This window comes from Condylura cristata, unplaced genomic scaffold (genome assembly GCF_000260355.1).
Source record: "Condylura cristata isolate star-nosed mole 26May11 unplaced genomic scaffold, ConCri1.0 scaffold00028, whole genome shotgun sequence".
Lineage (NCBI taxonomy): Eukaryota > Metazoa > Chordata > Mammalia > Eulipotyphla > Talpidae > Condylura > Condylura cristata.
This window is the reverse complement of record NW_004567129.1, coordinates 27,968,232-27,969,141: the sequence shown is the minus strand read 5'-3', so window position 1 is coordinate 27,969,141 and position 910 is coordinate 27,968,232. Positions and strand designations below refer to the sequence as shown.

The 910-nt window shown below is 55.9% G+C and overlaps 1 protein-coding gene across 1 annotated transcript in view; it reads right to left on the bottom strand.

The window, feature by feature from the left end:
- Positions 1-548: 548 nt before the first annotated feature.
- The window catches only part of LOC101618858 (interferon lambda-1), a 1,057-nt gene continuing 695 nt past the window's right edge, over positions 549-910 (bottom strand). Inside the window, exons 3-4 of the mRNA XM_004690309.1 lie at positions 730-813; positions 549-644 (exon numbers count right to left, since the gene is read on the bottom strand). Coding sequence (XP_004690366.1) covers positions 549-644; positions 730-813 — 180 coding nt within the window. The remainder of the gene's footprint in view (positions 645-729; positions 814-910) is intronic.

Genomic DNA, 910 nt, shown 5'->3' with positions numbered 1-910 from the left:
CATTCCTTCACCTGGCCTAGGTGTGTGGGAGGCTCTACTTTCTAGGTTTGGGGAATTGCACTCTTCAACCTTTGTAAAAAACCTTTTTGCGTGACAAAAGTGCCGTCACGCATTTTTCAGGATGTACTGTCATCAAGTGATGCATGGCCATACAAAGAAAATACACATGTGCAGTTCACGCGACATCATATACAGCTGCAGGACACACGAGGCCACGGGAATGCCCCAGACGCACCTGCAGCGAGACTCAGGTCAGGCACACAACACACACCCTGCGAAGGACTTCGCCCACACCACAGACATCCGCACTCGGTCACAACTCACAACTGTACACACACACCTGTCAAAGATTCACCTGTCACAGAAAGGCGCAATTGCTTGTTGTTTATTTGTGCAAATTGTATAAAAGTAGAAAAATAAACCTTTGTTTGGGTCAGAGAGGTACAGATCCATCCATAAATACAGGGTGAGGGAAATAACTTAAGGCTGGACGGGGCTTAGTGCATAAATAAGGTCTGGGGTTGCAGGCGGACTAGGGGCCCAGGTTCTCAGGCACACTGGTCTCCACTGGCGACACAGTTTAGATCTTGTACGAGGTGGAAGAGGTGGAAGGTGACAGATGCCTGCAGGCACTCTGGGGACTCCTGTGGGAGAGATGAGAGTCGGATTCCATGCCGCGCCCCACCTCCCTCACCGGCACAGGCCTCCTGTGCCTTCTGAGTCACTCACCTTCTTCTGCGCCTCCCGCAGCCGGTGCAGCCAGTGGCGGAGGCGGCCTCGGGGCCGGGGCCTTGCTGCGGGCTGAGCTGAGAGCTGTGGGCACAGGAGCGGGTGTGAGGTGGCCCGGCCAGGAGAGGGGTCCCCCGTGCCAGAGCCAGACCCGGCCGCCCGGCCCAGCACTCACGCAGGC